General features: G+C 37.7%; 1 protein-coding gene across 1 annotated transcript; it reads left to right on the forward strand.

Moving 5' to 3' along the window:
- LOC137273486 (protein SET-like) lies at positions 1 to 11,459 on the forward strand. The gene is made up of 8 exons (XM_067806193.1): positions 1 to 144; positions 1,836 to 2,017; positions 4,261 to 4,383; positions 5,186 to 5,299; positions 5,697 to 5,861; positions 6,706 to 6,742; positions 7,796 to 7,866; positions 9,786 to 11,459. The coding sequence occupies exons 1-8, from the start codon at positions 75 to 77 to the stop codon at positions 9,843 to 9,845; spliced, it is 822 nt and encodes a 273-aa protein (XP_067662294.1). The 5' UTR covers positions 1 to 74; the 3' UTR covers positions 9,846 to 11,459.
- The last annotated feature ends 444 nt before the right edge of the window (positions 11,460 to 11,903 follow it).

Genomic DNA, 11,903 nt, shown 5'->3' on the forward strand with positions numbered 1-11,903 from the left:
ATAGAGTCAAAAATAATACTGTTTCCTGTCACGCTTGCGCAGTGTAGACCTCTTTCCCCGCTTTCTAAATTAACATGGCGACTCCAGCTAAAGTCACAAAACCAGAAGGGAAAAATAACCACGACACGGCAGATGAGCAAGCAGGTTCGTATTCACAGTTAGACTTTAAATGTGTGTATTCATATGCGCTAATAATTTCGCAGATTCAATGAAACGGTGCTGCACAAGAGCCCCACCAAACCGAACTCTGCCTCAATCACGAAAGCCACATGTTCCCGGTCTTTTGTTTAGTCGTTCGAATTTCCTGAATCGAAGCGGTGAAATAAGCGATCTCGATTTGATATCGGACTGTTGGCCGTTAATATCGACAGCAGTTATTATCGGAGGATTTATGCGTCATTATGAATTACGACTTGATCCTTCATCAGAGGTGGAATTGAACAGTTAGCGTCATGCGATGTTGTTGTGTGCCTCAACACACCGATCCATTACGTCATAGCAGTTCAGCAACATGTAAACAAACGCCTCTCTGTAACTCGCTGAGTAGAGTATAAATGTTTTGAATAGCCTCATTTCTGGAATATTGTTTACATGGGAATACATTAAGTCACTAAATATAAAGAGACAAAACGAAGGAAACATTGTTTGGTCCGTCCATCCTTGCTTATCTCCCTTTATAGACCAAACCATTCAGAATGGCTGTTTGTCGTTCCTCGTTGCAATATTAAATTTTGTAAATAAGTTCTAATCCCATTTGATATGTGGCCGATATGTGTAACTATTAAGAAATTGTAAGAAGTATTTTATCAATTTTTAGGAGGAAATAATTTCTGTTAGATAAGACTGTTCTTCACAACAAAGTGTTACTTCAAAATAATATAGTTTTGCTGCTTATCCAAGTATGTACAAAAGTCATATTTCTCAAAGAAATTTGATTTGAGTTGAACACCACTCTTTAAGATCTTACACGACTTTGATTATAAACTATGCAGGTGAAAAATAATGGGGAGTAGTGCACTTTACTGAGCACAATTTTTCCGATTTTTGGGGGATGGATATACTCGCACCAAAGGTAAGCCAACCCTAACTTTTACTCACTAACCCTAAGGATCTAGAAGGGGGATGCCCAAGGGCTAAGGATCTAGAAGGTGTGGAGGGGGGGTGCCCAAGGGCTAACTATCTAGAAAGGGGGTGCCCAAGGGCTAAGGATACAGGGTAAGAGTTCCACCCGTAACCCCCATCTTTTTACATAGAATATTTCCACCTTCCTCGGTGTAATATTCCAACACTGAAATAAGTTCATTGATTGTTTTTCATATCTGTTTTAGTTTTCGGAATGTATATTTAAAGTGAGGTATGCATGTCAGTTTGTCATTTTGGCTTTTGATTGGGGTGGGGGTTACAGGCGGAACTCTTTCCGGATACAGCAGCACGCTCATTAGCAAGTGCTCAGTAGTCAGTATTCCCCAGGTAAACTGCTTTCTAGCCAAATAAAGTTATCCTTGTGCTTAAACTTTTGATTCTATATTTACATACTCAAGAAATGTTTGCTTCTTTCATATCCAAGAAATATTTCCAGTCTGTAATGATTAATGAATAATGTGTGCCTTGCCAACAACTTATATGTTCATTACTGTCTTTGGTTTTCTGGTGGTGTTCTAAATGAATTTGATTAATGATATGATTTTGAACAAACTTTATGGATAACAACTTCTTGAGACACGTTGATACACATTCTTCTACTGTGTTGAGTGTTAACAGTTTATTATTGACAATGGTACATGTAATATTTGATGCCTTTAAATATCTATATATTAGATATATTGCTGTTTCAGATAAAGAGCAACAAGAGGCAATAGAACAAATAGATGAGGTCCAGAATGAAATTGACCGGCTAAATGAGCAAGCAAGTGAGGAAATTCTCACAGTGGAACAAAAGTACAACAAATTGAGACAACCTTACTTTCAAAAGCGGTCAGATTTGATTGCCAAAATCCCAAATTTCTGGGTAACTGCTGTATCCTTTTAATCATGAGTTTTACTTACACAAGTATCTAGTAGACTGCAGTAACATTGGACGGTGTATATGTGTGTCAGTTGTATGCAGGTGTAACACAACATTTATCCAAATAGCAGCAAGTGGATATTGGCCATTCCCATGAATTTTTTTTTTTGAACATATCAGTTTATTGAAGCAGTAACAGCATTGACATTCAGTGTCGGTAACCTTTGTGTCACTGTCTGTTGCTATAATGTGTGCGTTAGGCATAATGTTTCAGGACTGCTATTTTTTGGAGAAGAGGATTTTTCCCCAGAACTGAGCATTGGAATTGCAACAGAAATTTTAAATAATCATAAAAGACAGTATAATGAACTTAGTGTTATGTTATTTGGCTTGAGGTCAGATGTTAGTGTGTTTTAATCCAGAGTTGTCAATATTGTCGTGGGCCATACCTGATACTCTACGCCTAATGGTGTCATTTTAAATTGATAAATCTTGGTCTTGTAAGTTCTGAATGTTCATTCTCTATGAGTTTTAAGTGCCTTTAGGCTGCATAAAAAAGTTAAATGTTTCTCAGGCACATATTGTTTAAAAATGATGAGGGTGGTAGGTCTTTTTGTAAAAAAAATTTTGATAGGAAAAAAAAGTGCTGAGGGAGGAACAGTACGTTTTTTTTCTTCCAGAAATATGACTTTTGAAGTTTAGCGTATATTAAAGGTCACAGGCAACCAAAAAGTCAAACATAATTAAAACACAATTATTGCTTATTCATGACATATGATATACATTGCTGCTTATTAAAAAACAAACAAAGTTATAAGTGTACAATAGCGAATCAAATGTGCAATATTTTGTTTTGTATTTGGGCTTACTTCCATTGAAACGAAGCCCTTGGGAGACCAAACCCAGTCATAGCAGGTGGGTGTGCACTCAAGTGTAGCAACGGCTTCCGATTGGCTGGTTCATTTGCAGATATGCTGAGGGCTCATTGTGTGTACAGAAAGATAATCTTTTTGATGGGCATTTTAGAAGTAAGAAGTATGGCAAATCACAAGAAAGTAAGATTCTTTTTGGATAAGAACTCTATTGTACTTGATGCGTGATTTCAGTATGGATTTGTATACCATTGTCAAACAAAATCATATACACTAGAAGAAGTTGTTATTCACAAAGGATGTATAGAGAGATGTTGGGTTTTGTAAATACATGTTCTCTAAATTTGCATTCGATCCAATGAAAAAACATCTTAGAGATGGTGAACTACTGCGTTACTGGAAACTGTCAATGGTCCAACTACAAAGCAGGACTTGAAACTGACGAGAGTTTGCACCAGTTTACGCCAGATCCAGTGATCCGAGAAAGCTGGATGTAGTTTGTTTGCAGCCAACAGACAGAAAAAAACATGTCATGTGTACAAGTATCACACCTGCCTAATTACATAATGTGGCAGAGACAGGACTGTGGTGCACGAGTCATAAATCAATTTGTTTTGTTTATGGCGTATAGCCTGATAGATGTTAAGATCAAATTGCATGTGGTCAATAACTGAAGCTGTATCGCCTATTGTTTTTAGCAGACAGATAGACAGACATATGGGTGTCAATAAACCAGACATTGAACTTTCTGTGATAGAGGCTGCTTACCACAATCAACAAGTTTTTTATGTAACAAGTAGTTTATTTACATGTTTGTGTATGCAACCAAGATTAGACTACTGCTCACGGCCTCATATCATACTCCCGGCATGCATACAGTTCATTCAATGCGCATGTGTTATGGGCGCAGTGCAGCACAGCACAGGTGCTGAAACCACTTCCTTCTTTCCTCTCTTTCTCCTTTCCCTCCCCCTCCTCCTCCTCCTTCCCCCCCTCCCCCCAGAATCTGCAAAGTTGTTTTACGTTGCATGTGACCTTTAATGAGTTGTAGATTCAGTCACACTCTTTCTTACATACACTCATTCTTATAGTGGACAAATTGATGATCAGGATGTGGCCAAGTCAAAATTGTTTGTTTGAATGGCAGTAAAAAAATAATGTTATGTGCACAAATAAAAGTGACACGCACATGCCTAAGAAACATGTCACTTCTTATTTAAGCTATATCGACTGAACAGCAAAAGAAATGCAGGTTTGTGAAAAATGAAATCTCTTCAAAGTAAATGTTCATATTTTGTCTTAAACTTGACAAAAAGCCACAGCTGCTGTTCAGAATGCAGCCATTCTGAGGCAACTTAGACAGTAGACCTTAACTATAGCCAGTTTGTAAATCACCCTCAAGTATCAGCACTGCTTAATGAAGAGGATGAAGAGGCCTTACAGTACCTGACCAAAGTGGAGGTGCAGGAGTTCGAAGACATCAAGTCAGGATACAGAATAAACTTTGTAGGTGATTTTGTAAGCTTAGTATGACTGAAATACTTTCTGAAAACTTAAAAAAGCAACCCCAAAGGGAAAAACAGCAAAGATTCCAGACAAGATATGTTGTGTATTTTTGATTGAACAATTTGGTGCAAAGTTCAGAAATGAGATTTGATGTCACATCACTGCCTAAAGTAAAGCGTTTATGGTATACATCATATTGAATTTATTTAAAGTCACATTATCAGCCAATAATTTGGCCTATGATATACATTTTAGGGAATATGCACTCACTTGATCTTCCAATAGATGCAATAAAAGACTTATCCCTTATGACTCTTGTGAAATCGATAATTGAAACTGTGGTTAGAACACCTTCCAAATAGAGAACACATGCCATATGTGGAATGTAAACAGTTGCTCCTTATGTTGGAAACTGTTGCACAAGGTGTTGTCAGTGTTTGCAAAACTTGTTTATTCATAAAGGGTGCTCAAAGGAACATAACCCGTTCGCAGGGTCAATTGAAATAATGTTATTCGGTAGATGGTGCAAGAGTCGATTTAATGCAATGCTGAATTGATTGCTGCAAACTTTTTATTTCGGTGTTGTAATCTAAATATATATGTAACTTCATTGAGAGGTATTGAGAAAATGCAGTCTTTATTTCTAGAAGTGTGTTGTGAAATAGTGCCTTTAAAATAAGCTTGTTCATCACAACTGTATTTGTAAGTTTGTTTTTCTTCAGGGGTCTACTATGGTTGGAGAATGATAATGATATGCATGATATGTGTGAAAATGTTCATTTCATTAACTCATTTGTTTCAGTATTTTGATAGCAACCCATATTTTGACAATGAAATGATAACTAAAGAGTTCCATTTGAATGATACTGGTGAACCCTCCTCCAAGTCGACACCGATCAAATGGAAAAGTGGAAAAGTATGTACTGAAGTTTCCTTGAAGTTTCCATGGTCTAGTTTCTTATAAAGATAACTTACTACAGATCATCGATATGTAGTAGGATAATAGGCATTAGTAAAGATTTGAAAGATTGATTGGCAAATTAACATAAAGTTGTTTACTGGATACCTTTGAACCTGCCTACTGAAGGATCTAGAACTTGCATGATAAATTTGCAATTTGTTTACTGTAAAGTTTCCACAGGTTTCCAATGTTTCTAAGAAATACATCGCTTATATATTGTACACGAAAAGATAAATACTAACAAGGTCAGAAATGTGAGTTTAAAATTGTGATAAACAAACATTAAGCAGCATCCAAACAGTTTTTGTGCTGTCTAAATCAACCTGTTTTAAGTCAGTATTTGTTTTGTCAGGACTTGACAAAGAAATCCAGCCAACCCAGTAAGGGACGAAAGCGTAACCATGAGGAGCAGGAATCCTTCTTCTGTTGGTTCTCAGATCACGGGGATGCTGGGGCTGATGAGTTAGGAGAGGTCATAAAAGATGATATCTGGCCCAATCCTTTACAGTACTACTTGGTAAGTGTTTGGGCAGTTTGCTACCTCCAGCCTAGTATGGTCTTAGTTCTGGTTGTGCCTAGCTGACTTACTCTATGCAGGTCCGGGTTAGATTTATCTTCAGTAAACCACGCTTGTCGTCAGAGGCGACTAATGAGATCAGGCAGTGTCTCACTGGTTGGGTTGACATGTCATCAGTTCCCAAGTGCATAGATCGGTGATAATGCTGTTGATCAGTGGATTGTCTGGTTCAGACTTAATAATTTACAGTTTATTTTTGGCTGGACTATGACTTAGTGCAGTGTAAAACTAAACACACTTATTTGGTTGACTTTGGTATTGTTGTAGTATAATGTTTCTGATCTGTTGCCTCTTTACGTGAATGAATATTTTGCCAAGATGTGACAAAACAATTCCTGATATATATTAACCTAAAGTCTTAACTCAGTCATGGTTTCTCAGTAGTTCCTTCAGATTTGTCAATCAAATACACACAAATATGAATCCAGATGTAAACATTTAGATATAATCACATTACAGGATACTCGTTCAGAAGACAAATATTTACAAGGCAAATGGACCTGTGAAGGTCCCGGGGTAGAATAGGCCTACAGCAACCCATGCTTGCCATAAAAGGCGACTTAGCTTGTCTTAAGAGGCGACTAACGGGATCGGGTGGTCAGACTCGCTGACTTGGTTGGCACGTCATTGGTTCCCAATCACGCAGATCGATGCTCATGTTGTTGATCACTGGATTGTCTGGTCCAGACTCAATTATTTACAGACCGCTGGGATATTGCTGAGTGCGGCGTAAAACTGAACTCACTCACTCACTACAAGGCAAATGTCAATTTCTCTTTTGCAGGCTTCAGAAATTGATGAGGAGGGTGGAGGTGATGGGGGTAAGTGCTTGCTTCATTATGTTTTGTTGTCAGTAATAAGGAGTCAGAACGTTCCAGACCTATCGAAGAATGTGCCAGCAGGAACAAAAGGTCAAATAGTTTACCACAAAGGGTTCTGAATAGGAACCCGTGAATATCCGGGTTAGAATTCACTAACCCATGCTTGTCATAAGAGGTGACAAACGGGATTGGGTGGTGGGGTTTGCTCCCATTTGTATCACAACTGGGCAGGTCAATGTTCATGATGTTGAGCATTGGATTGATTGTCTGATGGAGAAGTATTATTTATGGACTGCTGCCAAATAGCTGGAGTATTGCAGAGTGTGGTATAAAACTAAACTCACCCAGTCTCTCTGAAAAGCAGTTGTAATGGATGACGTTTGTTCTAGACCTATAATTTTGCTGTAACACCAGTCAGCATTAAGAAAACTGCAACGATGCATCATTCCTGTTTATAATAATATCTTAGTAAGTTTGGTTTGTTGTTTAATGTTGAACTGAGAAATGTTTCAGCAATATGAAGCCAGTCTGTGAACGCTAAGTATGGATCGGTCCCTGGATTGCCTGGTTCAGTCTAGTTTATTTGCAGACTGCTGCCTTGTCATGTAGCTGGAATATTACTGAGTGTGGTGTTTAACAACAGAAACAAACCAGAATGTCCATTGCTATGGTGAACAATCGTACGGTATTGTGGCATAAGGACATGATGTTCACCAAGTCACTGTATCAGACAAACTAACCCCCTTAATGCCTTGGTTGTATCTTTGGTTGCTGGCATAACATTCTAACCTCTAGTCAACACATGGAAGTTGGTGTACCAACACTGAACCACTAAACAGTCACACAGAAATAATTACAATATGTATGCCTGATCAGTATCGTCACTCTCATAGACAGCATTCTCATCTCCTTGGGAAGTATACAACTTGAACAGCCCATTAAGTCTTCTGCGAATTTAAGTCATGATGGGCACATGTAGATGGCTGACAATAGACAGGTTTGAGACTCCAATTATGTTGAGTGTGTCTTCATCAATGCTGTTGGTTCTTACAGATGATTTGGATGAGGAAGGTCTGGATGATGAAGAAGGAGATGTAGAAGAGGACTTTGAGGGGGAAGATGAGGTATGTCATTTCTACATTGACCCACATTTATTTTCAACTCATAATTTTTAGCATTTGATGTGTGTATATCTTTATCTGTGAAGCTAAAAATTAATTGGTCAATTTGTTCTGAGCCAGTTTGCACAACCTATCTTGGCTGTGTTGATTATACTAATTTACAGTGGCCTTGCCTTTGTGTTGGCACTCATGTGCCTTGGTGTTTAATGGTGTAGACACAACTGAAGTAATGTTGATAAATATACCAAGAATAGAAAGTTAAGTGCCAGCCTGTTTCAAAATTAAGATGTAAAGCTGTGGAAATGTGAGGCTGAACTAATTGAGAAGACAATCCATATTCAGGGATGAGAAATTTCCGCGGATCCGCGGAAATCCGCGTTTTTTTACATCCCCAGGGTCATTTTTCTGAAACGTCTAAATATATATACAGTGTTAATATTGATTTTAGAAGCCATATTTAGTGTGTAAAATGCCAAAATCCCCAGACCCCCGACTAGTTTTCAGCTGTAAATGAAAATTTCCATTCTCATCCCTGCATATTTAGAGAAGGTTCATCTGGTAACGGTTTTAGGGATATCATAATCATTTGTATTTACAATTAAAGGAAATATTGTTACAGATATGATGACACTGCCTATTAAATCAGAATAACTATTCCTGTTGTGCTTATACAAGACTATTAAATTTAGATTTCACTTGTTAATAGTGACAATCATGTGACCACACAACAGTCATTGCTGATTTTCACTTTTCAAAAGAAGGTAACGTTTTTGAGGAAAACAAAATGCACATGCATCCTGTTGAAAGTAAGAGATAATTTCCATTATAGCTTAGTTTTTAACATAAAAGTACTAAATCAAATTATGATGACTTGTTTTTTCTGAAAGATTTTTTATGTGCCAACCTATATTTTTTCAAAATGGGTGGCACTTTACTTTTTATTCACAGTGTACATCCTTGCTTATCTAGTGATTCTTTTCTTCCTTCACTGTCAGTGTAGAATTTTATGAAAAAGTTTGTTAATGCACTCTACACTTGTCTATTACAGTTCAAATATTTTTTATATGACATTAAGTTAGAATTAGTGTCCTTTAAAACGAGTCCCAACTATGGCTTTTCTTTAGTGTTTATCTTTCCATGACCCTCAAAACTGAATCTGGTAGTGTGTCAGATCTAAGTTTGAATAGAATGACATGATTATTCCTATCAAATGTTAAGTATAGGAAACTCTTGGACAGTAAGACTTCAGGCCTGCTCAGTATTATCAGAATTGTGTTCTGCATTTTTCAGAAGATGCAATTTTAGAGTTTATTTTTGCAGAGAACTGGAATATGAGATTTTCAGGGATGGTAATTTTCTGCGGATTCACAGATTTCTGCTGAGTTTATTTGAAACAGATCAGTTTTGCATTTCGTCTGAAACCCCATTTGATGATGTAATAAGTTTTCAGCTGAAAATCGAATTCCTGTTGACATCCCTGAGTTACTGAGTAGCCCCTCAGTTAAAACCAAGGTCTGCACATACCTCCATTCACATGGCTGTGCAACCTGATGGCGAGATTGCTGTTCTAAGCATAATGATATTTGGTTTTAGGGCCATAGTATGTATAAAACAGGATCACTTACTGTCCTTCATCGTAAAACACCATATAAGACTATATACAACATGTGGCCCTAGTGGACTGTAAATGACTGGCAGCCACCAATCTGAAGCTGTATGGCAGAAACAGTTACTCAGGTTTTGTAAACTTAGCTTGATTTTATGAGAAACATTTAGGCTAAGTTTGTTAAGAATATCTGACAGGAAGAGTTGAGGTCTGTGTAAGAAAGCTGTTAAGACCCAGATAGCATGGACATGGGAATCCTATTACTTGGTCACTGTTCAGTTAGTCTTCAAGAGAGCTTTATCCTGTTATGTTCCAGGAATTGGGGGAGGAGGAGGCAGAGGATGGAGAAGAAGGGGGAGAGGAGGAGGAAGGTTAAGATCATCAGATCATCGGCTGTCATCGTCATTTCCCATCATTCACTGGCAGACTACCCTGGGTTGAGGCGGCGGATACTAACCTGCACCCATGGCTAACTGACAACACGTGGACAACACTTAACTACACCAATGCTAGAGTAGATGTTAAGCATGTCGAGAGGTTTTGTTTTTGTATATTTGGCTGTGTTGGTTTATGGTTAACAGAGGCGAGCCCAGCTTAACTCCATTACCAATTTATCTTTCTGACTTAAGCAAGGTGAGAGATAAACGTGAAGGAGTTAATGGGTTATATGTTCTGTGTGACTTTGTGTGTGAGCAGTTCAAGTATTAGCTACGACGTAAACAGTTTCAATTAATTAGGTAAATAATCCATTGGTGACACTCATCTCAGGAAAACTTCTTCATTGTATTTAAGTACAGTCTGTTGTACCGTGGTTTCTGAATGGCATTTCTATGTGGTCGTGAAGATAGCAGCTGAGGGTTAGCCATGGGTGTCTTGGAATAATCTTTTGTTTTTGCCTGGTTTGGATGGATTTAACTGATTCATTCTTGATGGAGGTCTAAACCTACTGCTTGACAATTATTTTATGATCTTGTTTGTCTTGTGTACCAGATGTTTTATATTTTGGAAAGTGTTTAGGATAGATATGAAGAGACGAGTTTCACAGCGAAACCTCTGCATGTTTTAAGTAAATGTGTATTCAGTGTCTGATCCTGATGTTAAGAAATGAACACATTTGATGTTCTTACAAATTAAGTCCTTTTTTTATTGTTATGAGTTTTCGGTTATCTTAAAATGTTATTTCTCCAGTGAATAGACCAATACATCATTTCTCAGTTTGTTTGTAACAGTATTAGGTAGTGAAATTAAGATCAAATGGAAGAGTTACTCCTCTTGCATTTCAGTTGTGTATTTATGTAAACGTTAACTTTGAGACCAATATGTAATTTAGGTAAAGGCAAGAATTCAATTTTTAACAATTTAACATACTCATGACAGTAATGAATAATACCGCCGAAGGTTTTGTACAAAGCACATCAACCATCAAGATCATTTCCATGAAGCATGTGACAAGGCAGTTCGTGTTTCGGTGTTGGAATAACGGTGTCAAGTCCAGCAATCATATTTGTGTATTATTATCAATGATGTTGCTCTCAGAGTTCAGTAAACTAGAAACCTCCTCACTTCCATAAAGTAAAAACATTTTGTACATATGTCTTTTGCATTGGCATTGCTTGGCCAGCTTCACAGGAACTTACAATTTCGTGGTAGTGCTACCTTGCATTTATGAGTGTGGAGGAGAGGAAAAGTGATGTTAAGATAGCTTTTCTGACTTGGCCTAGGAGTTAAGATCTTTTGAAAGTAAAGTTGTGAGAGGCTAAGTGATGTTTTGTTCTAGTGAGTTATCTGAACACCTAGTGCTAGATGGAGGCTACGAGTTTACTGTGAGGAGAGAGCCGACTGTTGTCATTTTGTACAAAACTGCAGTGCAGGGTTTATCAGGAACACTGTCTAGTGTTGGTGTGGTTTTGTATAGACCTTTTCATAACAGATAAATTGAAACATTCGATAACCGTCATGTTAAATCATTAATAAAGATGTGTCATACCAAGTGAAGCCAGTTTGTTTTCTGTATAATTCATGCTGTAAACCAACCCTGCAACAGAGGAGAAACATACTTAGTTGGTTCAGGGTCAACCTCAAATCAGTCCTAATGTTACGACTTACCGTAACTATGTATCCTTTATAATAGGCTTGTATATGGCATTGTGTTCCGAACGTTTTGTGAATATGGTCCTGTCAAGGATTTCACTTTGAGACACTGGTAACCATGTCTTAAGTTATGCATTTTCCAGTGCATAATAGCATGGGCATACTGAAATGTGTTCACTCTGTCGTTATTCCTCATGGTGGACGTTAAAGAAGACGGGCATCATTTTGGCCTAACCTGGCTCACATCACTTCGATGTACAAAGTGATCTTGGTGCGTAGATGGTAATAACTCCATAACATAAACATGGACTTGTGACTGACGTAGTACCATGGTTGCATTCTA

Source organism: Haliotis asinina, chromosome 2 (assembly GCF_037392515.1).
Source record: "Haliotis asinina isolate JCU_RB_2024 chromosome 2, JCU_Hal_asi_v2, whole genome shotgun sequence".
NCBI lineage: Eukaryota > Metazoa > Mollusca > Gastropoda > Lepetellida > Haliotidae > Haliotis > Haliotis asinina.